The 21,284-nt window shown below is 50.0% G+C and overlaps 9 protein-coding genes across 9 annotated transcripts; 5 read left to right on the top strand and 4 right to left on the bottom strand.

The window, feature by feature from the left end:
• Window positions 1–449: 449 nt before the first annotated feature.
• On the bottom strand, window positions 450–2,804 carry M438DRAFT_280152 (uncharacterized protein; the record flags this gene model as incomplete). Its single annotated transcript, XM_029901148.1, has 2 exons — window positions 450–2,406; window positions 2,467–2,804. 2 exons carry the CDS (start codon window positions 2,802–2,804, stop codon window positions 450–452), a joined length of 2,295 nt encoding a protein of 764 aa, XP_029757337.1.
• An 895-nt stretch (window positions 2,805–3,699) lies between these two features.
• On the bottom strand, window positions 3,700–5,391 carry M438DRAFT_280186 (tyrosyl-tRNA synthetase; the record flags this gene model as incomplete). The annotated part of the gene is made up of 2 exons (XM_029901152.1): window positions 3,700–4,666; window positions 4,721–5,391. 2 exons carry the CDS (start codon window positions 5,389–5,391, stop codon window positions 3,700–3,702), a joined length of 1,638 nt encoding a protein of 545 aa, XP_029757338.1.
• A 185-nt stretch (window positions 5,392–5,576) lies between these two features.
• On the top strand, window positions 5,577–7,297 carry M438DRAFT_358181 (uncharacterized protein; the record flags this gene model as incomplete). Its single annotated transcript, XM_029907245.1, has 3 exons — window positions 5,577–5,589; window positions 5,638–5,680; window positions 5,734–7,297. 3 exons carry the CDS (start codon window positions 5,577–5,579, stop codon window positions 7,295–7,297), a joined length of 1,620 nt encoding a protein of 539 aa, XP_029757339.1.
• Window positions 7,298–8,748: 1,451 nt separating this feature from the next.
• M438DRAFT_376946 (uncharacterized protein) lies at window positions 8,749–9,471 on the top strand (the record flags this gene model as incomplete). Its single annotated transcript, XM_029908700.1, has 1 exon — window positions 8,749–9,471. The coding sequence occupies one exon, from the start codon at window positions 8,749–8,751 to the stop codon at window positions 9,469–9,471; it is 723 nt and encodes a 240-aa protein (XP_029757340.1).
• Window positions 9,472–10,683: 1,212 nt separating this feature from the next.
• M438DRAFT_97995 (uncharacterized protein) lies at window positions 10,684–11,699 on the top strand. The gene has a single exon (XM_029910450.1). It carries the CDS (start codon window positions 10,779–10,781, stop codon window positions 11,670–11,672), a length of 894 nt encoding a protein of 297 aa, XP_029757341.1. The 5' UTR covers window positions 10,684–10,778; the 3' UTR covers window positions 11,673–11,699.
• A 1,241-nt stretch (window positions 11,700–12,940) lies between these two features.
• M438DRAFT_280127 (heme peroxidase) lies at window positions 12,941–14,074 on the bottom strand (the record flags this gene model as incomplete). The annotated part of the gene is made up of 5 exons (XM_029901144.1): window positions 12,941–13,101; window positions 13,155–13,310; window positions 13,362–13,560; window positions 13,614–13,849; window positions 13,903–14,074. 5 exons carry the CDS (start codon window positions 14,072–14,074, stop codon window positions 12,941–12,943), a joined length of 924 nt encoding a protein of 307 aa, XP_029757342.1.
• Window positions 14,075–15,824: 1,750 nt separating this feature from the next.
• M438DRAFT_98045 (uncharacterized protein) lies at window positions 15,825–16,292 on the bottom strand. The gene has a single exon (XM_029910451.1). The coding sequence runs from the start codon at window positions 16,209–16,211 to the stop codon at window positions 15,870–15,872; it is 342 nt and encodes a 113-aa protein (XP_029757343.1). The 5' UTR covers window positions 16,212–16,292; the 3' UTR covers window positions 15,825–15,869.
• Window positions 16,269–17,754, top strand: M438DRAFT_348249 (NAD(P)-binding protein). The gene has a single exon (XM_029906096.1). It carries the CDS (start codon window positions 16,497–16,499, stop codon window positions 17,517–17,519), a length of 1,023 nt encoding a protein of 340 aa, XP_029757344.1. The 5' UTR covers window positions 16,269–16,496; the 3' UTR covers window positions 17,520–17,754.
• Window positions 17,755–18,588: 834 nt separating this feature from the next.
• On the top strand, window positions 18,589–21,099 carry M438DRAFT_408165 (heme-dependent catalase). The gene is made up of 4 exons (XM_029909940.1): window positions 18,589–19,276; window positions 19,330–19,464; window positions 19,511–19,715; window positions 19,776–21,099. Exons 1-4 carry the CDS (start codon window positions 19,042–19,044, stop codon window positions 21,013–21,015), a joined length of 1,815 nt encoding a protein of 604 aa, XP_029757345.1. The 5' UTR covers window positions 18,589–19,041; the 3' UTR covers window positions 21,016–21,099.
• The last annotated feature ends 185 nt before the right edge of the window (window positions 21,100–21,284 follow it).

Below are 21,284 nucleotides of genomic sequence, written 5' to 3' on the forward strand. Positions count from 1 at the left end.
CTGGAAGCTGACGTCGTCGTTGCGTGATATCCATTTTTGCGATTTTGAAATGCTTCGATGGGAAAATGGACTGTCTTGAATGCGGAAGACACTCGAGTTCATGATAGAATGGGTATAATGGTTACCTTTCGCAGCTTATGGAGGATACATTCACGAGTTACTCGGGGTATCTAGTAGGTCGCAGTTATCCACACTGTGGGTGTATAGAGTATCTAGACTAGAGACAGGGTCGTCACGTTGACTTCGAGATTTGGAACAGGGTGATACGGTCAGCAAAGGAGCCAGGACAGGGTCACCTTGGACATGCTTGGAGGTCAGCAAAAGAAATTGATTTCATGTTCACGAGTCTAGCACAAAGACGACTCAAAAAGCCAAGCTATTGTTACAAAAAAGTGCTCATCTCTTCTTTTCTCCAGTGCTCAGGATGCAGAGAGAGCCAAACGCTGCTGCTACTCTTCGCTGTTGATCACAGTCCACATACCTCCTTTGCGCTTCTTGCCGGCAGAAGGACCTCTCTCCATCTGTAGTTCATCTGCGATCTCGTCGAGGGGTGTAGGGACTAATGCTGGCATCGCCAGAGTGAGAACAGAAGGTGCTTTTGCATCCTCTCCCTCCTGCTGAGCTCCGGCTTCGGCGGCGGCCTTCTTCTTAGCTTCTTCCTTGGCCTCTTCCTTGACTTTTCTTGCTGCGTCTCTCTTGGCATCTTCTTCGTCGATGATCACCTGCTTGGCCTTGGCCCATTCAGCAAGCACTTTAGGATGTGAGATCATGTAGATGACGGCCTCCCTGGCTGCGAAGGAGTCTTCCAGGCAAGAGTGGGTCGCCTTCCTCTGCACGCCCAAGCCCATGAGTGATTCGCACACCTTCTTCAGTGCAGTACCGCCTTGTCTGTTGCGGTTGATGGCCAGCTTTGCGAGTATCTCTGAGTCAACACAGCGATTGTGGGCGATTTTCAAGACATTGAGGTCGTAGTTCAGGGCATGTCCGACCAGGATGGTGTTTTTGTCCACGAGGGAGAACAAGACATCGCGGGCATGTGTGACGCTACTCAAGGCCGTGCCATCATGGATAGCCTGGAACATCATGCGTGGACTGACACCGTGGATGTTGGTGCGCCATTGCTGAATGTCAAGAGTGGGCTTTACGAGACTCGAGATCAAGACTTCGCCGGTCAGATAGTCGATGGCGGTCAATTGAATAACCTGATCAACAAAGCCATCACCATTCCAACCGCCGGCCATCTCGCAATCAAGTGCGATAGCTCTGCGCTTGGACGTGGCTGGACAATGTTCAGGTGGATGTTCAAAGCCTTCGTAGCGTGTAGTGAGGTGGGTGATGCCAGGGAAGTTGTGCTTGCCGTTACGGGCGACTGAACAGCCCTTCTTGCCAGACTCTGCAATCAGACGATCGAGTCGTTGGCGAGAGGTGCGACAGGATCGACACTTGACTTTGGCCTTGATCTCGAACTTGGGAGGCATGACAGGATGGGTGACGTTGTAGCCAGCTGAAACAAGGGTATCGGCGTCATGGCAGTGCTTCTCAAGAGCCTGGTAAGCATCCTCGAGCTCATCATCACTGAACGACGTCCAAGTCCTAGCTTCAGGCACAGGGTCAGACGAAACAAGCGTCGGCCAAGTCTGGTCAACAGAGGGTCGACAGTCTGAATTTAAAGAGGCAGAAGGCTGCTGGCTAGGAACATCGAAGTCACGACTGCCATCGGTGAATACTGACATGTCGGTGAGCTTTGTATCAATACTAGCAACTGTTTCCGATGAGTCGGGACGAGGATCCGAGGCACCGTCGTAGGAGGGTGGGAACTTCTGACGTCGAGCACGCTGGGGGCGTGAGACACGTTGTGAGGTGTTTGTTGCAGGAGGCTGGGTTGTAGAGAGAAAGCCTCCAGAGACAAATCCGGGTGGAGGATGATTGGCGAGATTGTGGTTGATCTGAGATTGAATGAATTGTGGCATCGGATGGGGTTGTCCGTAGTTGACATACGGGATGGGAGGGATGGTCGGGTAGTGTTGGTTGTGGACGATAGTAGGGCTGGGAACGAAGGAGAAAGCAGGTCGACGAGGGTCGAATGGCGGGAGGGTGGAATGCACATAGACTGGCTTGCCTGGTGGTTGCTGCATGGCGGAAGGCTGCATTTCGATGTTCTCCTTGCCGGGACCCACACCGTACATGGAAGGACTCATGCTGGTGATGCGGGAGCGCGCTTGACGGCCTTTAGGCTGAGAAGTGTTTGGTTCCTTAGGGCGTTGAAGATAGACAGTCACTCTTTGGTCAAGGAAATGTTTGTTGTGAAGTTCTCTCGTAGCACGATAGGCTTCCGCGGGTGTTGTCAAGTTGACGAAGGTAAAGTTATCTGAGTGTGGACAGTGGGTGCGCATCGAAGTTGTTTCACTGTCACTTGTCAGCTTCGTTTCTTTGTTGAAGCAGTTGTCTTGAACCCGGGCCACTTACACAATGAAACCGTCGAACAAGATGTTTACAAGGCCTCGCTCTGTGACGTTAGCTGGCAATCGACCAACATACACAGATCGGCCAGTAGGCTTGGAGAGGCCTGGGTTGTGCGAGAAAGAGTCCTGAATATGTTGTTCGTGTTGTTGAACGCTGGTAAAGTCGCGTTCACAATCGACACAAACAATCAAAGCTGGTGCCCTAGTCTTGGGACAGATGCGGCGTCCCGTCGAGGATGTCTCTAGATGTTCGTCCAATGGCTCGATCATGTCATAGCGCTGTTTGCAACTCGAACACTGAACAGCGTTATGAGCTCTCTTCAGAATCTTGACTTGCGCCATAGCGAATGCGCCAGGATGGCAAGATGAAAATCGTGTCTTGTCTGATGAAGTTCGCTTTTGAATCAAACAGGAATGAGACATGGAAATGCGGAATTGTGATAGATGCGCATAGCAACTTCCGAACAAGTCCAGTGGTTGCTAGGCGTATTCGCTTGGGACGCGTCTTTGTTTGGAGAGTGATTGAGGAGAAGGTGCTATCTTGAACAGATCGAGAAGGTGGGTCGCGCTGTGGCAGGAAATAGTCGACCTGCACCTTCCGACTTTCTGTACCACGTTTTGATCCTCGGCGACACCAAACAGAAGGAGCTGTATCGCTCTTTCCAATTCGCGTGTTTGTTGACAGTATCTTCCAACAAATGTGTCCCCGACTTAAGAGCTCTCTGAAGAAGAGACAGCGTCAAGACCTTCTACATGATCAAGAAGAGCCTCTAAACCATTGAGAGTCAGCCATAGAACAGCGACTGCGAAAAGAGAGCAAGCTCACCTCCAGAGTCGAACCCGAGCCCCCAATCACTGAGGTCATATAATTCAACCAGATTTGTTTCCTTACAGCAATCCGCTGTGTGGTGTAACGGCTTACACTCATGATTCGGCTAACCAAAACCACTCCAAGAGTTCCGTCGTGTAGTCTTAATTGCGAATCGCAGCCAGATGTCCGTCATCTGGTGATTTAGATTAAGGAACAATTGTCGAGGAGTTTTCCCAGAGCCTTCGGCTCTGGCTTTTTGCAGTTTTAGTAGGAATCACATGTGGTTTGTTTGTTTTGCTGGAGGGGGTACATTCGCCAGTCGGACATGACCATTTTCGCAAGAGAATGGAAGTGTACCTACTCATAGTGGACAACATGGGTTGCTATAATCTTACATAGTGTTACACAGCAAGAGGGCAAAGTGTACTAGGACGACGACGCATCTCTTGCTTCCTTGAACTCTTCCCAACCAGGCGCGCTGAGGCCCTTCTGCTCGAACTCAGCATCACTGATGACTTCGACGAGCTTGACGTTCCATTTGCCCGTTCTGAGGACTAACACGTTGCTCTTCTCCATCATCTCTGTAATGACGGAAGACGTGACACCTTTCAATGATCGGAACTTGAGCTCGCCCTCAGTTGCTGCCTCTTGTTCGCTGGTTTGACTTCCAATGTAGGCACCTCCAGAGTTGACCATGCGGGTACCATCGCTATTGCTCTTGGCTAGGCCAGCATGATACAGAATGCGTGCTGGTTGCTTGCCTTGGACTAGACTTTGGGGGAGATAGAGACGGTTGAGACTATCCTTGCTGTTCTCGGCTTCGGCTTGCAAGGACTGCAAGTTTGGTCGGCGCGAGAAAGTGTGTTGGTTCTGGGTATTCTGAGCCTCTTCGGTACCATGGACTAGATCGACGACTTCGCGTGCTAGGAGATGCTGAGCTTTGCGCTGGCTGGGATCGGCTTCGTGCTCAGTCATGACAGCAGCGATATGCTCCAGAGGAAGGAAGGTGAAGAGTTTCAGGTAGCGCTCGACGTCAGCATCAGCAGATCGTACAAGGAAACCATACAGCTCAAAAGGACTGGTCATGGTCTTGTCGAGCCAGATTGCATTTCCGGCACTCTTGCCAAACTTGGCACCGGCAGCAGTGGTCAAAAGGGGGACAGTCAGACCGAATGGACCAGACAACTGCTTGGTCTCGGGTGAAGTCGACGGTCTAGGAGTCAAATGTTTGATGAGATCAATGCCAGCGACAATGTTTCCGTACTGATCAGAGCCACCGATCTGGACTTGAACACCTGATTGATACAAATGCCACCAGTCATAGGCCTGTAGAAGAGGATAGGTAAACTCGGCATAAGACATGCCATCACCTTGAGCCATCTTGTTCTTGACACTGCCGAAGTCAGCATGCTGTCAGAACGGAGGGTGTATCACAATCAAGACTCACGTATCTCTACCAAGCATAGCGCCCATTCTAGCGACGGTACCAGCATCAGACAAGAAATCGATGATATTCAGCTTGCCCAACCAGACGGAATTGTTCTGTATACTCTTGCTCCAGGCCTTGTCTTTCGGGTAGCCATGTCTCTCAGCATATCTCTCGACACTCTTCCACATGCCCCTCACGCAATTGTGCAACGAGACAAGATTCGAGGATCTTGTGTTTCTGTCCATCTCTTGTCTGCTGATCAAGCGGCCGGTAGGATCGCCAATCTTTGCAGTGGCACCTCCGATGATGGAGACGGCCTTGTGGCCATGTATGTACATCCAGAACAGGACCATCATGGGGAGGAGGTGACCAAGATGCAGTGAGGGAGCGGTAGGGTCTATGCCAGAGTAGGCGCCGATGCGCTTGTCGGTGAGCAGTTTGTCGAGGGCATTGCGGTCGCCTGCCAGATCCTTGACATAACCACGCTCTTCCAATACCGTCAACAAGCTCTTTCTGTCGCCGGCGCGTGTCTTCTGAGCCTGTTCGTCCCATGACTTTAAAGCGTCGTTGCTCCCTGCCACGGCATTCTGCGAGGAACGACGCAGCCCCGATCTCGAAATACAGTCACCACAAACATACGGCCTGAGAGGCTGTAGCGATCTGCTCCGCCAGAGTGTCGGCCCTCGCATCTTTGGGTGATCGAAGAAGAGAAAGCAGAGGGCGAGCTTGTCGCGTTTCCCGCGTGCCCGCTGGAATTTTAACCCCGACTTAACCCCGCCATGTCAACATTATCAATATTATTCGATAACCAAGACACAATCTACTCGAGTATATTGATGCAGCATCTTATGGAAAGGAGCGATATCTATACACCATGACTACGACTGGTAAGATTGCATGTTCATATCGAAGCGCATTTGCTGACAATCCGCCAGACGGCCGCCATGAGCGCCATATGATGCGACAGAGAGGAGCTGGGTATAAACAACCCGACAACCCCACCATGAACACTCACTCATACACCACTCAAGTGCTCGACCCATTCCTACAAACTTTGGCTTCATCTTCCAGGCCGGTCCCATTCAATTGTCCGCTACTACGACCACCGAATCACCACCACCGACCAATGCCTCATTACCCGTAGCGTCTCCTGCAGAAGTACAGAAGGCACCCGAGCTGTCGCCGCCTGCAGAGAAAGCCGTGCCGAAAAGAAAGAGGGTCATCAGAGAAGATGAAGACGAGGATCAAGTCTGGTTCTCCAAACGTCCCAAGAAATCCACTACGGCGCAACAGGACGAAAGTCACATTGCATCCACTACACCTGGAGAGACAGCCTTCGATTCGGCACAGATACAACCGCCGATAGAGAACAAGCCGGCCAAGCGGAAACTCGTACGAAAGCGTATCCTGGTACCCAAATCACGACAGAAAGCACCCACCGATCCCGAGCCCGAACCCCAGCCTCGACCTGATCAACTACCGGTCGCACCAGAACCTACGGCGGAGGACGTCACAAAACCCAAGAGGAAGACAAGAGCTAAGGCGCTCGTCGTCTCGAAGAACAAGCCGAACCGTGTAGACGTTCCGATTGAACCCTTGCAAGACGACGGACGAGAAGACGAGTCGAACAACCATCCCCTACACGATATACCTTCCGTCAAGCCGGCAACCTTCGAAAAGATACAATCCAACGGAGAAACCCCCGAAGGAGTTGCAGAACCAAAGAAGCGTACGAAAGCTGTAGTGCGGAAAAGAGTTGTACGCAAGGACATACAGAAAGATACCGCAAACGAGCGACCAAACTTGAAGGAAGATGCAAACCCAACGGCGTCCTCAATACCATTGGAGAAAGAGAAGGCTGAGGAGATACCCAAGGCGAAGGTCACCAAGAAGCGGAAAGTGATCAAGAAGCATGTTAACGAGAGCGTTGAGCAAGAGGAAATCTCTGACACCCAGGCCATCCTTACAAATTCTATGGAAGGGCTACCACCCACGCTCGAGATGACCGAGTCAGTGCAGGCAGAAAAGAAGCGAAAAATCGTCAAGAGAGTGCGTGTCCCTCGGGCCACCAAAACGAAAGTACTACCAGAAAAGGACGACCAGACGACCGACGCAGCTGCCCAGGATAAACCCAGACCCTCTCGTTCCCGACCAAAGTTGCCTCTGGAAGAGAGAACCTCCAATCCGTCTCCCAAAAGACCAGAGACCAGTCACGCTCAAGAACAACTGCTCGACAAGAAGAGCAACACACGAGAACGAAAGACAAAAGTGTCCAAAGCCAAGAAGGAAGAAACGACCAAGGAGATCGTATCTGAGGATATATCTTCGCAGCCTATACAGCCCAAGTCACTGCACCATTCTAAGCTAGCTGTGTCTGAGGCCGAAGATGCTGACTTGGCTCTTTTTGAATCAGGAGCTCCGGTACCAGTGACCAAGAAAGCGACTAAGGCTCCGAAAAGAGTCTTTGACGATGACTCTGAGATTGATCTGGATCATATGTTGAGTGGCATCGCAGCCATGGCTGGGACTGGAGCCGCGAAACCTTCTATCACAAAGCCTACACGCGTGGCAAAGAGGAAAGCCGCTGTATCGTGATCTTGGTGTCGGGCAACAGATATCATCTGGGCTACTGTATACAGAGTATCATATCGTCGCCATGTTTGGGCAGTGGACTATTTTCAATAGCCCACGCTTTGCTTTCCACTTCGACGTAACATGGTGCTTCCAGTCTGACGTTATGTCCTGATGGCAAAAGCAATGGAATCGATACTTATGAGAACAGACAAGAGGCCCAGATGCTGCTGTTTGCGTCATTCATCTACAAGAGCGTAGACGTGTGTATAGCAACCTCCAGCTAGAGTAATGCGGTGCTGTATTCGAGGTGAAGTTGTCTGGTTCACAAGAAGATAGAACAGGACATTCCAGAAGACGCTCCAGTAAACCAAACTGAACCAATCGGACGTTCAGGAATTCATAATTTTGCGTGATAGACAGAGGAGGCTGGGAAGAAGAGGTGAAGGAGGCTTCAACACACCGCAATGCCATAGATGCCTTGGCGTTGACATCCGGGTTCCGAAGAAGGTCAATGCTCTCGTCAATTTATCAAGGTTGTTTTGTTGATGCTTGTGTTCTTCTTCCGCATCTTCTCGAATGACTAAATATGTCAACCAGTGGATGCGCATTCTTGATCCAACACCAATATTGCGACAGCCCAGACAATGAAGTTTGATCAAGAGCAAGATTGCCTTGGCACACCAGCATAACATGTCATTTGAGGAAGGAGCACCCTCGATACCGTGAGGGCATGTGATGATGTCCGTGTCCAGCATTGACTCCTGCTTCCCGCCCCCAATTTTGTGGTTGCTATAGACATGGCGAGTAAGTGTGTTTCTCAGTTCAAAGCGTCCCAAAGAAAAAAGGCATATGATTTTTAACTTCATTGTCTTCGTCGTACCTTTTCATCAATCACCATTCTTCCAACAACAACAACCATGTCATCAATATCAATTTCAGAAAGGCCTTCTCGGACAAACAGTTTCAGCGACAGTTTTGAGATCTCGGATCTTTCCTTCGCTCCAACGCCTCCGCCGCATAAGCATACCCGCCAACGGTCATCAATCAGCTCTACAGGCTCACAGTTGGCGTCCGCATCTCACGACTTTAGCGGAAGTGTGATATGGAACAAATCAAGTTCCTTACCACAGCTATATGACCCTGGCCAGTCTTCGAGGACCTCCACTTCATCCGAGTTCAGCAGTAGCCATGCATCCGGTATCCCGTTGGAACACACGTCTTTCGAATCTTCTTGCCATTCATGGTCGACAGCAAGTTCAAGTTTCCAAACAGGATCCAGCGCCACCTTGAATGATAGTGCGGTGTCGCAGAAACCGACGCATCTCACTATCCTGAACTCAAGCACAATGGACTTCCAAAGACCATTACCGGAAACTCCTCAGACTCTAGATTTGCCTGTCAACACAGCCATGCAGACGAGCACGACGCTTCCTCCAATTCCTGGCTATGGGCCTATCCGTCTCACAGTCACCATGGATTTACCCCCACCGCCTCATCACTATCAACAGAGTCCATACACATCCATGAGAGTAGACACGCCTTTGAGCGAGATACCTCCAGCTATCAATTCCGATCCATCCCCCGATGCTGCCTTGGACTCGTTCACTGCCTCCGAGCTGCGCCAACTCCTTCGACTCGCTATGCAAAAAGACCCTTCTTTCGTGTCGGACATCACCTCTGCCCATGTGCATAAAACGTCGCACACAACAAGCAAGGCGACGAATTTCATCCACTACAGCAACTCCGTGTGGCATACATTGAACGCAAAGCAGCACTTGGATCCGAACAAAGCAAGACAGCACGCGGAGAGAGCTGTGCACAGTGTAGCGAATGACATCGCGGCTGTTGCTACTCAAACCTCGAGGGAGAGCTCGTTAATCACCAAGAAAAATGCCCTGGAAACGTTAAGGAAAATAGGCCGAAGTATCTGCCTTGCCACTGGTGCTGTAGGAGATAGAGTCAAAGAGATGTTAGGACCTGACAGGACATTTGTTGATGCGATCGTCAAAGTGGCAGCGAGCTTCACAGAAGACGATCGACGAACACTATGGGCTGGGGGAAGTGGTACTGAGATTGTGAAGCGATTGGAACAGCTGGACGAATTGAGATCATGCTACCGTATCTTCAATGGCTTTGATATGGCATTGAGGTTGTTGAAGAGGGAAGATGAACTAAACGGTAGTGTGTATTGTTGATTCACGAGTGCAGTCATGATAACGAAGACCTAATGCATATCTCTTTCTTACGTTGAAGCGCTTGGTAATTGCTCAAGCTCCGTGTGACATAGAAGGCGGTCGGCCAGGGAGTGATGCGTACAATGCGAGCTAAAATCTATCACCAGAGTTGGTTTCAGCAGAGTACCCATGTGAACCAGATCTTCTTGACTGACGATTGTCTTCCGATTCAGGTGTTTATGCAAAATTTATGCGATATATCCAGTTGCACAACCTGCGGCTTCTCCAAGCCGATTCTGTCCACCGTCGCTGGATCAGTCTCTTCCAATTTTCCTCGCACAACACATGTTCCAAAGATTGCCTCGAGACAGTCGCGTTCTTCAGACCTGAGGTCATACAATCCGAGACTCCAGTGAACAAGTGCTATAATCGCAGTCGCAATCTTGGAAGCGATGCAGGTACGGGTCATCGTCTTGAGCACCTTGATCAAGTCATCAACAACCATCTTATCGCTTCAAACCAGAGTCTTCAATGTCCCTATTTTTATAACCACCCCATGAGACTCGGGAACAGCCTGCTTGGATTCTGGTGTCCATACGACCTTCATTGCTGCTTCTCTGCATGAAAGCAACCGCCTCACGATAGGGCATGATGTTACATCTGGAGATTTTCTGTTGACTAGCAGGACAAGCCAATATATCTCAGGGTTGTGGTGCACTCCTTCTTGTGTTCACTCATCAAGGCCGGCCGCTCTAGACGAGCATAACTTGCCTCATGGATCAAACAAACACATTCTCAACTGGACTCGACCATGTTCGGCGAGCTATCTAAATACTCAATGCAACGTCTGACATCAATGAGATTCACATCTCAGTGATCTGGCAATTTTGGCCATAGTCCTGAACGACTTTCTCTTTGTGTCTGCCTGAAGGCACTATACAGGCAGGTCACAATCATGAGCTATACGAACTTAGCTTTCCGTTCATCCAAGCCACTCTTCTGGCGTAGGATCACTTTACTACCGTATACCATCTCGACCATGATATCTTCAAGGATATCCAGGCTTCCGAGAGACCATGAGCTCAAGCGAGACGGCCCGCAGATCACCAAAAATAGGACTTTCACGTCTTGGCGCATGAAATTGCGGACCCGATCCTTTGACCACCGCTTTCACATCCACTTCTCTGTCATAGCATGGCCTAACAATGAGAGCATGAGGTTGAATACGAACGCATCAAACCTAGTCATGCAGTAGGCGACTCATAGAGCAGTACTCCGCCTGGCGGGCTGCTTTGGAGATATGACGTCGAACGCATATATAAGTAGCCATGTTTCCACGGTTTGTTTGTGTCTCGTTCACCTATCACTCTCATCATCCATCTTCAATCACAGTCGCTCCACTATTGGACAAGATGCTCACCTCTACCCTTCTCTCCGCATTGGCCACTGCCGCCACTGCTTCTGCCGCAAAGACTTACCTTGCCTATGCCTGGAACGAGACCGCACCTGAGATCCACGGCAAGGCAGTACAAGCCCGCAACGGATACTTCTACCTCGGTGGTCAAGCCTTCCCCGTCTGCGCCGATGACGACTTCGACTGTGCCGCCCAGAACAAGACTCTGATCACCGGTCCTCTTCCTAGCAAATACAGCACCAACTACGATGGCTTCTTCATGGACATCACCGACTCCGAAGTTCAAGAAATTGTCACCTCTCCCAACACCGGTGGTCTGCTGTACACCATGCCCAAGACCGAATTGGCAATCTTGGACTATAAGACCAGGGAAACAATCAACACGCCCTTCTCCATTGATCTGGACGATTACTCCAATCAAACCGTACTACGCTTCAACGGTAATGATTTCGTCAGCTGCCCTTCCCTCCAACTCGACTGGGGAAACCAGCCTTATACCGTCAAAGCTGCCAGCTATGGCGACATCGTATACACAGAAGATGGCAAAGGTCTCGTCTGCACTCCCTTCAAGATGCGTCTGGTGGAGACAGGTTTGCCGGCTCCCGTCTACTACAAGAACCCCTGCACCAGTGCTCAGGGTAGTGTTAGTGGACAAGAGGGCCAAATCTTGTGTCCCGATTCCATGATTGATGAGTGTTGGGATGGTTGCACGGATGCTGAGAAGGCTGATTGGACCGTCAAGGTTGTTTCTGGCGAACAGTGTCAGTGTAGATTTAACCCTGAAAAGGCTACTGGGTATGGTGCTTAGAGAACTCCTCTTGCTCGAACAAAGAAAGTGGTATGCGAGAGGGTTGGACTGGTCTACAAGAATGATATCTTTGCAAACCTTGGGATAATTAGCATTAATTGACGTCCATACATATTCCAAACATCCTTTGTCATTCTTCCAATTATTGAAAACTATCCAATGTGTATGTGTATGCCTCAAACATCAAACAGTTTCTGCGTGAGGAGTAATGAATGGTATAAGAGCACCAAGTGACAAAAGTCAAGTTTTCTCACCCATCCGAGCGTTGTGCATCATAGTATCTCACTACATCTCATACCAACATCCAAGCAACTAAAAAGCTCCCGATTGGAAAATATCTTGTCCCAATATCCTCAAGACAAGCCAGGGTGACACCCCGCCAAGCCACTGTACACCCGCCAAGCCCCAAACGCCCGATGTAAACCCCTTCTCCCACACCCCACCGAATTTCTACCCGACGCGAAAAAATGGATCGCCATCCTAAGACCACATATTTCTCTTCATCTATACAGCAAAACGATGCCGCGAACGGCAAAAAGGATGGTGAAGATGGTGGGATTCGAACCCACGCGGTTGCCCACTAGTAAACTCATTTCAGGTGAGCCTGAAACTAGCGCCATAACCACTCGGCCACATCTCCGATGAAGAAAAAGCGGCGCCTGCTTGTATATATTCCATACATAGACGAGGTAGAGGTGTCGATGGAAAGACGGTGTGGAAAGTTGATTAAGTCTCGGGGGATGTAGTGGAGATTTTGGATGGGAACGTGGATTGCGGGGGTCGTGCGAGATGAAATTCAGAGGAAGGGACAGGAAAGTATTTGCAGAGGAACTATAAGAGGTATAGTTATGTTGTAGTGGTAGGACAATGGTTGGAAAGTCTGCAGGTTTGTTGGTGGTGGTACGAAGTTCAAACCGAGCGTCGAAATTGTGACAACCAGCTACTATTTTCGTCCTGCATGAAGTATCTACGTCGAGATTGGCAGGTGATAAAGGTGATTTGTACACGAAAGACAACCAGAACGAACATCAGGTTGATAGGCTGGCAAGTATATTTTCGAAGAGGTAAGCACTAACTTGTACTTTAGGTCCCACCTGCCTACTCCAAAAGTTGGAATCAACCTTAGACTTTGACACATGGGGAAGTGATTGAAGAGCCTTCGTTGGACTTAAAAAAGTAAGTACAAAGTAAAAACGACTGCCTGGCTTGCTAAATTAACAGAGGTATTCAAATCAGACGCCCCTTCTATTCCTGGACAAAATACTTCCTCATCTAATTCTGTCGTTGATGGGTGCTGCACGAATCATTCTCGCATTGGATCCTGATGGAACTGCGCTAGTACAATCGACGAAGTTTGCTTGGTCTGCTTGGGAGATGCCGAGGACGCTGAGATGAGCCATGGCAGGTGCGAAAGCTGCATTCCATTTGCCTGAACATGTTGTTAGTTTTTGATAAGCATTGAGAAGCCGCATATATACTCACTCTGACTGTTGACGAAGCTCTGGAAAGTCTGGCCTACAGTCGAGTTGGGGTTTGAAAGGTTGACATCTGATTCAAAGCTGTAGACACCACTGGGGTGATTGTCCGTGTCGGAGTAGTATTTCACGTCCCACTGACCAGGTGTGGAATCTTGAGGACCTGGACATGTTTGTTAGATACCGGTCAATGTCTTGCGTACAATGAATTTACCATTGTAAGGAACACCGTAGGCCTCTTGAGCCACAGCCTTTGATGCAGTGTGTGCGCCAATCAAAGCAGCAAGCTCTGGTTGACTGATTCCCTTGTCCTCGAACAGTTGGATTAGCACTTGTTGCGCAGCGCCTGCGCCGAAGGCTTTCGGCAGGAGATTGTCCGGTGCTGCAGTACTGGTATCCTTTCGGCCAACAACCTAGACGCATATCAGTCGCTGTCATCTGTAGAGCAAACCTTTCATTTCCATACCGTAGGGACCTTGGGGCCTCCAGGACAGCTGACAATTGCCACACTAGCGGCGAATTGGACCAAGTCTGCAGCACCGACTTGAGACTTGTACTTGGAGTACTTCTCCTGGAGGAAACCGTAGTATGACTGAAGACCATTGTTCTCATCTCGAGTGATCTCCACAGAACTCAGGAGGAGCGATCCATCAGCGCCACCAGTAGCAGGTGCATAGTATTGTGTTTTGGAAGAATATGACGCTGCAGGAACTGTTAGTAGATGCTGACCTGTACCTCTGATACAATACACATACCAGAATCGTGGAAGGCGAAACGGATGGCGCCTCGGGCGAGATCGGTACATCCGTTGCTGCCGATGAATGATTGTGAAAGATCTGAGGCCACGGTCGACCAGATAGCAGGACAACTGCCTGATGCCTCAGCAAGAGCCGTGAAGGCAAAGAGAGCGAAAGTCTTCGCAAACATCTTGCTTCTGTGTGTTGATGGTGAAAGAGCGATGATATATTCAGGACTCAGATAAGGAAGGTGGAAGGAAGCGTGTATGCTGGGCCGAGATGAGAGAGAGAGTGTGTGTGTCTGAGTCTGATGCGTTGGTTCTTTGATAGACATGACAGCGGGCCTTGTCTTTTATATAAGAATACACTGTGTTGTACGAGCCGTTGCCCAATCTGCAAGACAACTTACGATTCCTCAAACACGGATCCAACAGGACCGAGCACTGTAAGCTAGGCATGATGAGGCGACAGGAACGCGGCTCTGGATACCAAGTCGTGACCAGAGGATTGATACAAACTACCGATATAATTAGAAAGCAAGGTTCAAACTGGTATCACGACGCTTAGGGTCTAAAAGCATGTTCGGGAGATCTGTTCCAGGTGTGGTCAGAAGAACTTGCGTGGCTAGCCAGTCGAGTGGTCATCGAGCAGTCTTCACCGAAACACTGGTATGTGTTCTTGAAATGCACTTCGGAGTTCGTCCCCATCGGACTTTTTGAGTTGAAGATCTTTTGAATGTGGTTGGTCAACGGGTTGTCGCCTTGCGCCCGACGCGGGCTTCGGAGATTTTTGTGCCCCGCACTGGTGATGATCTTGAAAGTTTGGCGATCGACTGAGTCCAGAGGTAGGTCTCTGTCAAGAACAAGCGGAGTGACACGAGTAGTCATATCTTGCAGGCTTATATCATCCTGTGTATCGCACGCGGTAGATGTTCACAACTTGCTCTGTGTAGACTGCTACTACAGATTGAGGGACGAATCAGCATCTGTCTGGATGAAGGACAACTTCAGACTTGAGCCTCAAGCAGCGCTCAGAGCCGCAGGCGGGTCAGTATACTGAGAATCGCAGTACCTCTTGTACTGTGTCAAGACGTAGCTTATACTCTGGGGACGTCTTGATCGTGTAGAAGGCGCGAGAGACACAGCTCGGAACGCATTTGCGATACCAGTCGTAACATTCTTGCCAAACGAATTTTCTGAATCCAGATGCTGATGATTTCTGATTGGTGGTTCATCAATGATATGAGGCTCAAGCACATGCGTTGATGTGGGGACACACTTGCTGCAGCTACCCGAAGATTCATTGTTGGTACTCGAAACATGCACGCGGTATTCTGATGATTATGTCAGTCGGAAATCTTTAATCAACTCACTTCCTGTATAATGTGATATCAGCCTTGCCATTTGGGAAGTTTGGCGACAAGGAGTCAGGACAGCTGCCTCCAAGTCGGCTATTCGCCAGCTGCAATTCACGCCCAGCTTTGAGGAGCACAGTTTTAGAATCGTGTGCTGTGTCAAGAGTGCCGTGCTTCTACAACCACCGGATGGTTTGAGTATCGTTTTGGCGTATTGCGTGAGCAGGATCGTTCACAATATCGTACAAGGACGGATACCACGCATCAGCAAGGATGGAAAGCCAGTGTTTTGCCGGTACGTTCTTATCCTACGCTTGGGGAGCGAGGTTTCTTTGGGATTTTCGGATGTCCACATGCCTCCATGTAGTCAGCTTCAATGTTTCCCGAGATTTACACAACATGAGTACGCGTCAATGGTACCAGGAAAAATGTCAGGTCTTGAGGGATTTCAGGGCGTGTTCAGGCGGTCAAAACACAGTCTCTCGATGCTCGAGCTCGACTCGTCACTCATGGTCAGATCGGGAGACATGTCAGTTCTGACCACTGTGATGCTAGTATTAGCCTAGCAAAGATCCTTGAACCCGTCTACGAGGACGACAAAACCTTGGACAGAAGCTTAGCAAGCTTATCGTTATGCTGTGTCTCCCACCAATATGGAAAAAGACCAATTACATTGGACTCTGGCAGAAGTGCTGGTGAGATGTACTTGGTACAAAAGAAAGGGTTCGGATTCCTGGACTTGACGCGTTTCGTACGTAAGATGGGAGCCTTGTGCCTGTTCTTGTCCTCTAAAGACTGCTATCATTAGCAGCAGCTTGAGAGGGTTGCTTTCGCGGAGTCTGACTGAACATGCGAATTGTGTTAAGGAGGAAGAAAGCGAGCACGCGACGAACGAAGCGTTCGTTCGCGTTGTCTTGTGCCGAGGCCGAAGCCGCAGTTCGCCGACGGCTGCCCACCTCGTCATCGCCCGCATAATTGATAGCCAATCTGTTCCTGACTTCTACGACACATACCACTTTGATATTTGTTTCCCTCTGAGTGTCTAGTGAGTGCATCGTGAACCGATTCTGATGAGCATGAGAATGGAGTGTGGGCAAACAATCACATCATTACTGACTGGGCAAACGATTTCGGCCGAAGGACCCTGATTTGCTCCATATGAAGACCAACAACAGCGAGTGGCTCCATACAATCTTTCAACCACATTCAAATCTCCTTATTCTCTTGAAAATTTAGCACCTCACTTCTCTGCAAAGCCATGGACAGATACGTTGCTATTCACCAGGAACCAAATGGCCCAGGAGATGCTAGAACTACCGCCGAACAAGTGCTAGCCGATGAGGGACTTGCTGGCAAGTGGACAGGTAGAGTCATCCTCGTGACTGGGGCCACCTCCGGTCTGGGAATGGAGACTGCTCGTGTTTTGCACAAGACTGGAGCAAGAATCTTCATCACTAGTCGTCAGCAAGCCAAGGGCGACGAGATAGCACGTATCATCTCGAGCGAGGATTCATCTCTTGCCCCAGTGGAGGCCATCGAGATGCCTATGGACAGTTTTGAATCCATACATAAAGCGGCTTCGGTGTTTTTTGCAAAGAGCCCCGCACTGGATATACTCCTCCTCAATGCTGGTGTCATGGCTGCTCCAGAAGGTCGCACTAAGGATGGGTTCGAAACTCACTTTGGCACGAACCACCTCGCGCACTTTTTGTTGTTCCAGCTACTGAAGCCTGCACTACTCCAAGCCTCGAAACCTGAATCCCACAGCCGTGTGGTCGTCCTTTCGAGTGGTGCTCACAAGTCCGATGGAATACACCCGGAGAACTACAACCTTGAAGGAGAATACAATCCGTACATGGCGTATGCTCAGTCTAAGACCGCGAACATATACATGGCGAATGAATTGAACCGTCGTTGCGGTAGTCAGGGTATCAACGGGTTGTCTGTTCATCCAGGTGTAATTTTCGAGACCGGCATCGCAAGACATCAGGGTGGTGCAGATACTCTTCGCGAAAACATGGCCAAGGAGAGGGACGACATTCGCAAGTGGGCAAAGTCAATTCCACAGGGTGCTGCAACATCAGTGTATGCAGCTATAGCTAAAGCCTTGGAAGGCAAGGGTGGTCTGTACTTGGAGGACTGTCATGTGCCCAAGCAAGAGGCTCCGGGCGCTGTTACTTACCACCAAGGTCATGCAGCTCATGCTTACAATCAAGAGCTGGAGGGAAAGCTTTGGCAAGACAGCCTGCGGATGGTCAACATCTCGGATGACAAGGCCTAAAAAGTTAAGACCTTTCCAGCCAGCTGCGGCACCTTGATTGAGTTCTGGCTCTTTTCTTGCCAGCTTCTCGAGCACTCGACAGTATCGTAAAGAGGAGGAAGAGAACGGAGCCGGCCCCGACAAAGCTCACATTGCAGATCATAATAGCATCCATAGCCTATTGTCAGTTGATCAATGAAGTCAGATATTCAATGTCAGTTGGTCAGTGTGGTCGAGCAGAAGCGAATCCTGCAAGGTCCTGTTGCAATGCACAGAATTTTTCATTCTGTCGAGGTGGCCTTGTGAGATTGAGGTGACTCGGAGCTCAGGGGCGACGCGAGTATCCCTTGAGAGAGCGAGAAATTTGAGCTCTCAGTGGAGACTCTTTGAATACTCAATATCATTGTGCAATTTGATGGCTAGATTTCCGGAAGCGCTTGATGCTTGGAGTAGATGCATGCGCTTAACGTCGACTCGTGAGAAGAGGTCTAGGAGAAGGCCATTCTCAGGTTCGGTACCCTGGGAACCAAAGACGGTGATGAGCTGATGAAGCCAGGCCGGTGCCATTTCAGTTCCATTGGTGACTGTTATGTGTCGACGGCCGAGCACTCTTATACCGTACGCAGCGGTGGTAAACGGGTGTTGCCGTCTGTATATTGCGCCTTTGTTCAGGCATGTAGACGTAGCCGAGAACGAGCTCCAAGCAGATCACGAATCGATCGAGCTCCTCGTCAGCTTGCAGCCTTGCATCAGGACGAAATATGGCTTGGTAAATAACCAGACTGCTGCTGTCCGATCAGAAGCGGATGCCATAGGAAGATTGTTGTAATGCACAAGACTATTCATAAAAGCGATATGGAGATGTGAGATTGAGATGATTTGGCCAAAGGATGGCTGATCTCAAGGAGGCTCAGCGGCAACACGGTTAGATGTGTGTAGGACTCTTCTCCGAAGCCGGCAGGAGTTCTCCTCCGTGTGGCCAATCGCGTTGCGGAAATTACCGATGAGGCTCTAAGCGATAGCGTGGTCCATCCACCAAGGTAGGAAAGCTTCGCTGAGCGAGGAAAGCTTCAAGGACGCGCAGGCTTCACGACAACAAACCTCATCAGATCAACACAACATGAATGAAAGCTGAAACATGTGCCTGCCTTCTTCGCTATGGTGTTTGAACGAATGCGGCTCTCGCAGCACATCGCCAGATCTGAGGCTCTTATGACTGCCACAAAAAGGTTAGCCGGCCCCACTATCATGATCAGCAAGTTCGCGGATGCTCCGATTGGGTCAATTGATGGAGCTTCCTCCACTCCTCCAATGGTTCATGAGCTGTAGAATCGTCATGGCACTGTACAAATGCATGCCAATGTTTCTCCTCACCTCCCGGAAGCGCAACTGTTGACGTCTGGATGACACCGATTACTCAAAGCCCACCTTGGAAGGAAGCAGCCGCCGACCAAATGTCAACGTCACGGTCAATTGAGAGGGGTAGAGCTAAGCTACGAGGTTTAAGAGACTACCTGCAGCATCCCTAGACATTGTTTTCGAAATGGACATTCCTTCTTCTCTCACATCCAAGCTTCCAGTCATGTCTTCCAACAGCAACCAGACAAACCCTCTTCAGCACCCGCTGGAAGCAATTGCTTCTGGCATCCAGGGCGCTACCTCTGGCGAGGCTCGCGCTCCTAGACTTGCACACAACATGTCTACTAATGAGGGCCCTGCCGACATCATTGCCAAGGTCTCTGGTCATACTCAAGGCGGAAAGCGCGAAGATGATGGACGTAAGTTTTGAGTACCCAGACCTCTATCAAGAGCTTTACTGACACCCATTCTGCCTACTACACAAACAATGAAGGGATTCCTCTGCCTGACCCTGCACACAGCAAGAACATTGGAGGTATCCCGCTGGTGAGCGATGTTCACCTCCTGCAGAAGCAGCAGCACTTCAACAGATCGAAGAACCTTGAAAGTAAGTATGTCCACGATTACCGCAAGACCATGTCTAACGTTAGCAGGAATGGTACACCCTTGCGGCAGTGGTGCTTTTGGCCACTTCGAAGTCACCAAGGACATCTCGGAGCTAACCAAGGCCGATTTCTTGTCAACCGTTGGCGAGAAGACACCCGTCTTCGTTCGTTTCTCTACCGTTACCCTGGGTCGTGAGTTCCCTGACGAGGCTCGTAACCCTCGTGGTTTTGCTATCAAGTTCTACACCAAGGAGTAAGTGATCCAAACGCAATCTGGTTCGAGGAGTGCAGTTGGCTGACTCTTTCATTCTAGGGGCAACTACGACATTGTTGGCCTCAACTTCCCTGTCTTCTTCTGCCGCGACCCTATCCAAGGACCCGATGTTATCCGTTCCCAAGCACGCAACCCCCGTAACTTCCTGCTCGACTACGATGCCACATTCGATCTGCTCGGCAACACCCCCGAATCGATTCACGCCGGTGTGATGTTCTTCAGTGACCACGGTACACCTCAAGGATGGACCAACAACCACGGCTATGGTTGCCACACATTCAAGTGGGTCAACAAGCAAGGCAAATTTGTCTACATCAAGTACCACTTCATTGCCAAGCACGGCCAGAAGCAATTCACTCAGCCTGAAGCCATCCGAATCTCGGGTGAGAACCCTGACTACTCCAAACAAGAGCTATGGGAGGCCATGGAGCGTGGTGAAGAGAAGGAATGGACAGCTAAGGTACAGATTATGCAGCCCGAAGACGCCGACCCTGCAAAGCTCGGCTTTGATCCCTTCGATGTCACCAAGGTCTGGCCTCGTGATCAGTTCCCCATGCACGAGTTTGGTCGCTTGGTGCTCAACAAGAACCCTGAGAACTACCACCGCGATGTCGAGCAGGCTGCCTTCTCGCCAGGCTCCATGGTACCTGGTATTGAGGACTCGCCCGACCCGCTGCTGCAGTTCCGCATGTTCTTCTACCGCGATGCCCAATACCACCGTATCGGTATCAATTTGCACCAAGTTCCGACCAACTGCCCCTTCATGGCTCGCTCGGTATCATCCGTCAACTTCGATGGTGCAATGCGCGTAGATGCCAACCATGCAGGCAATAAACAATACAACCCCAACAGCTTCTCACACAAGTTCCGTCCTGACGTGGCTGAAACGCCCTACAAGGTTTCGGACAATGTCGTTTCCCGCAAGAGCCATTACTACCACGAGTGCAAGGTCAGCGAGTACGACCAGGTCCGCGAGCTCTACACACGTGTCATGGATGATGGTGCACGAGCAAACCTCCACTCGAACACAGCCAAGATGATGAGCCACGTCAACTACCCTATCATCCAGAAGAAGTTCTTGGCTCAGATCTACAACGTTGCTCCCGAGTACGCTCGCGCTGTGTACGACCTCACAACTTACAAGAACGAGAAGTTTGACTTCTCCGAGGTTGAGAAGCTCAGCAAGGATGCTCACATGTGGTACAAGGAGCCCAAGCTGAGACCTGATGAGGATGACAGACTTGTGGGCTTCGCTCCCGCAAACCCCTTCTACCACTAAGAGATTCACTGTGCTTCCTAGGAGCCTGATGTTGTAATGTCGACACACCTGAGTCTGAATTGTTTTCCTATAGTTTGAGATACCACATAATCAATTCATCAGTTCATTAAGTCATGACTTTGTGTACATGCCTCAACAATCGTGCTATCGTTATCGTCCAACGTGACCTGGAAATTGCAGCCGTCTAAACACCTACGGAGATATCGGGGTTAACCGTTTGGCGTGCTGATTCTGATGATCACCTTCAACACCAAGATTCGCCCGAGCAA

Source organism: Aureobasidium pullulans, assembly GCF_000721785.1.
Source record: "Aureobasidium pullulans EXF-150 unplaced genomic scaffold scaffold_20, whole genome shotgun sequence".
In the NCBI taxonomy this organism is placed as follows: Eukaryota; Fungi; Ascomycota; class Dothideomycetes; order Dothideales; family Saccotheciaceae; genus Aureobasidium; species Aureobasidium pullulans.

Coding starts and splice junctions, on each gene's coding strand:
- M438DRAFT_408165 (XM_029909940.1), top strand. CDS start 19,042: ATGGACATTCCTTCTTCTCTCACATCCAAGCTTCCAGTCATGTCTTCC. Junction 19,277..19,329: donor AAAGCGCGAAGATGATGGAC/GTAAGTTTTGAG, acceptor ACACCCATTCTG/CCTACTACACAAACAATGAA. Junction 19,716..19,775: donor ATCAAGTTCTACACCAAGGA/GTAAGTGATCCA, acceptor CTTTCATTCTAG/GGGCAACTACGACATTGTTG.
- M438DRAFT_348249 (XM_029906096.1), top strand. CDS start 16,497: ATGGACAGATACGTTGCTATTCACCAGGAACCAAATGGCCCAGGAGAT.
- M438DRAFT_98045 (XM_029910451.1), bottom strand. CDS start 16,211: ATGCGGGCGATGACGAGGTGGGCAGCCGTCGGCGAACTGCGGCTTCGG.
- M438DRAFT_97995 (XM_029910450.1), top strand. CDS start 10,779: ATGTTTCCACGGTTTGTTTGTGTCTCGTTCACCTATCACTCTCATCAT.